The 3673-nt window shown below is 59.2% G+C and overlaps 1 protein-coding gene across 1 annotated transcript; it reads right to left on the bottom strand.

Moving 5' to 3' along the window:
• Window positions 1-1807: 1807 nt before the first annotated feature.
• Window positions 1808-2413, bottom strand: ASCL2 (achaete-scute family bHLH transcription factor 2; the record flags this gene model as incomplete). Its single annotated transcript, XM_080912226.1, has 1 exon — window positions 1808-2413. One exon carries the CDS (start codon window positions 2411-2413, stop codon window positions 1808-1810), a length of 606 nt encoding a protein of 201 aa, XP_080768352.1.
• Window positions 2414-3673: the final 1260 nt, after the last annotated feature.

The raw sequence follows: 3673 nt of genomic DNA, 5'->3' as shown, positions 1-3673 counted from the left end.
ATGCCTGAAGCACCCTAAAACCACCTGGGGATCCCCTCAGCCCCTCCCAAACCCCTGCAATAAAAGGGAGCTTTGGACACACGGAGACTTCAAAGCTTTTGGAGACTCAGGGGGTCAAAGGTGGAGCTAGGTAATATCTCAGCAATCACAGCTTGGCTCCCTGGGCTAAGGAACATGGGTGGAGAGTACTGAGGAAGCTTCCAGGTCTTCCTTGCTCACTAGAGAATCTTAAAGTAGTGATCTATCTGCAGGGCCTCACTATGGCCACTGACCCTAGCAGTCAACACGGGAGCCCAGCACATGCTGCCTGCAAGCTCATAGGCAGGTTGTCCAAAACCTGGAAGGTAGGTTTAGGCTCAGCACCACTTTCAAATAAGGCAATATGCCAAGGGCCACCCAGGTGGTCAGGAAGAGAGACCTGGACCTAGAGCTGCCCACATTCCAGAGATCTACCTTCAGCCTAGCACCCTGTACTTGCCCCTCTCACACAGATCCTTCCCAGGGGAGAGCCACCCTGGAAAGCAGACACTGGCTCACAGACACCTGCAGGAAAGCCCTTGCCTGCCAAGGTGTCTGAGCTGCTTTCCCATCTGTGGAGAGATGGCTAGAGTAGGCACTCAATACCTTCTTATCCACCCAAGCATTATAGGTCTCAAGAGAAGTCTCGGCCTAGACCACACCTGGGGAACAAGGGTGAGACAGTAGAAGGCACTGCAAACACCAATGAAAAACAATCTTTATAGAATAGTACACTTTGCAACAGCAGGGTTCCCACACTGGCCAAACAGCAGCGTCATGATAGGTTTGGAAGAGGAAGAAGGGTGCAGCCAGGCATTTTGCCCTCAGGGCCCAACCGGTCCACACTTTGGCCAGGTTGGAAAGTTCTAGACAGTGAGGGTGAGGGACAGAGGTCATCTTTATTATGCTCCAAGCTTAAAAATCCTTTATATAAAAATAATTCTTCATATTTTCAGTAAAGTCCTCCAGCAGTTCAAGTTAATTGATAAAAAAAAAGTAGATTGTCATTGTAAAATTCTTTCTCCTGAGAAATTTCCAGGTCCTGGTGCCTCAAGGACTGGAAATGGAAGATGTCATTCCGCGGCTTGGGGGCCGAGCAGATGTCACGACTTGGCTTTTGGTCAGGCTACACTAGACACCATGGGTAAGGCATAGGTTCAGGTTTCCTGGGCAAGAAGCAGGTGGGTCCACCAGGAGACACCCAGGGATGCAGCTGTGAAGAGGAGAAAAGGTGTTAATGTGTGCGGACACCGCCCACCTCCCAAGGCGCAGTAGGCAGTTTCGTTTGCTTGGTTAGTTTTGGAGTCTCGGCTCGTGGGTGCCTCGATCCGCTCGGAGGCGCCGACGGGGGCGGGGCGCACGCTCAGAGCCGGCCCGCGGTGACTCAGGGGCCCGCTCCAGCCGACTCACTCGGCACCCCGGCCCAGGACGCGATTTGCAATGCAAACTCACCCCGCCTCCAGCACCCGACTCCGCCGGGCTCTGACAGCACAGGGACTTCGCCGGCCCGGCCCTGAGGCCGCTCCCCTCTCCTGGCCTTCCCCCTCCCCCACCCACAGCAGAGCTCGGAGAGGAAGTTTTGCAATCCCGGACAAACAAACGTCGGTCTTGCTCAGGCTTGAAAAAGGTTGAGGAAAAATGAAGCGTGCGCGAAATCCAAGTGATCGCCCCGGCTGAGCCCTGGCTGCACTGTGTCCCCGTGGCGCTAAGTGCCAGGCCCGCCCACCACGTGTCTCCCTTACCGCCTCTCCTCCCCGCCGTCCAGGAACTTACCTTAGGGTTGGGGTGCTCAGTAGCCCCCTAACCAGCTGGAAAAGTCAAGCAGCTCCTGCTCCATCGGGTTTAGCTCTCCCTCGCAGCTGCTGTCCGACGAGTAGGCGGAGTGCGGAGAGGCAGACTCAGAGCAGACCAGGCGGTCCGGGGACGTAGAGGTGCAGGACAGAGACGCGCTGGCCGGGGAGGCCAAGGAGGCGGGGGAGGCGGAGGAGGTGGAGGGCTGCGCGCTCGCATCGGACGGCAGAGTAGCGGGTGTTAACAGCCCCCCAGAGAGCGCAGCACGCACCGCGTCGTGCTCTGCAAGCAGCCGCTGCAGCGCACGGATGTACTCCACCGCGGAGCGCAGCGTCTCCACCTTACTCAGCTTCTTGTTGGCGCCGCCGTGCGGCACGTGCTGCCGCAGTGCCTGGAAGCCCAAGTTTACCAGCTTTACGCGGTTGCGCTCGCGCTCATTGCGGCGTGCCACGGCCGCCGAGCTGTTGCTGGCCTCGGTAGTTCCAGGTCGCCGCCGCCGGCTGCAGCGCAGCAGTTCCGGAGACGGGGGTCTCCGCTGAGCAGCGTAGGCTCCAGAGATTCCAGACGAGGTGGGCATGAATCCGGGCAGCGCGCCGCCGTCCATCAAGCTTGCATTCAGCCCCTGGGCCCCCGCTACGAGTTTCGGTGCGCCACAGGAAAAGTGCTCGCGAGGAACCGGGTGCGGTGGGTAGTAGACGTTCGCACTTTCACGGGCCTCGGGCAGGGCACTGCTGTAGGACTCCCTAGGGTACGCGTTGCTGGCCTCCTGGAGTCCTGGGACCCCGTACCAGTCAAAGTCTGAAAGAGTAGGAAAGCGTGGTACGCTCGTGTCCCGCGCGTGCGGTCAGGCGCTCCCCAGGTCTCCCTTTACGCGGCTCAAGCGGCTCCTTTTTTTAAAGTGTAGATAACTCTCCTCCACCCGCCACCGCCTCCTTTCTCACGCCCTCCTTCCTTGCCTCGCCCTCCCGCCACGCTTCACCCTCCCCTTAGCGTACACATTCTGCAAAGCTGACACCGCGCGCTTCCACCCTCATCCCTCCCCGGTGCAGTTCATGGCCTACTGACGTGCTTCCATGCTCCGGCAGATGCTCAGCTTAGTGCGTCCTCGACAAGTCCTCGAATGCAGATCCCGAACTGCGCTCCGCACGTCCCGCACCCTCGGAGGGCTGTGAGAGGGTCCGAATGTACTCTGCAGGCACCTGCACCCGCTCTGGTGCTCAGTCCTTAGGCCCCAAGAGCTGCCAGGTCTCTGCACACCTAGCGCTTGCAGCCGGGTGAAGAACCGGACTAAGCTGTGCGGTGGCCAAGAGGTAGAAGAGCGCGACCCCCTAGGGGAGCACAGACCACAAACCCGCACCCACGTCCCTCCCCCTGGCGAAGGAGGCGGGAGCCGGGGTTTCAGCCAATCTGGGATCGCCCGTTTGGCCAATGACAATTGGCGCGGTCCTATGCCGGGCCAGAAGGAAGCGTACGCCTGGCGCGTGGCTCTAGAGATGGGGGAGTGTCTCACACAAGGCACCACGCCCACTCCGCCCCACCCTACTCCTCTTCCAGGACCCGGGTGTCCACGCATCGCAGGAGCACACCTGTGCCCCCTTGGGTGTAAGGAGGGCTTGAGGAGTGGTCCAGACCTATAATGGGAAATGTCATGTTCTGGGGCACCGGTACCCATTTAGTCCCTCATGCACACCCCATGCCTGTGTGGTTTCGAGGATCCCCAGGACCCGGTGCCCTCACCTGAAGGAACACAGTCAAGCCCACTCCTCTGCCTCCTCTTTTCTCACGCTGTCACCCAACTGCACTTGATAGCCAGCACTCTGGGTCTCTTTTCCTGATGGTGCCTCCTGAATCCACCCAGACTAGT

The sequence above is a fragment of the Micromys minutus genome, assembly GCF_963924665.1.
Source record: "Micromys minutus genome assembly, chromosome: 2".
Taxonomy (NCBI): Eukaryota; Metazoa; Chordata; class Mammalia; order Rodentia; family Muridae; genus Micromys; species Micromys minutus.
This window is presented reverse-complemented; position numbering and strand designations above follow the sequence as displayed.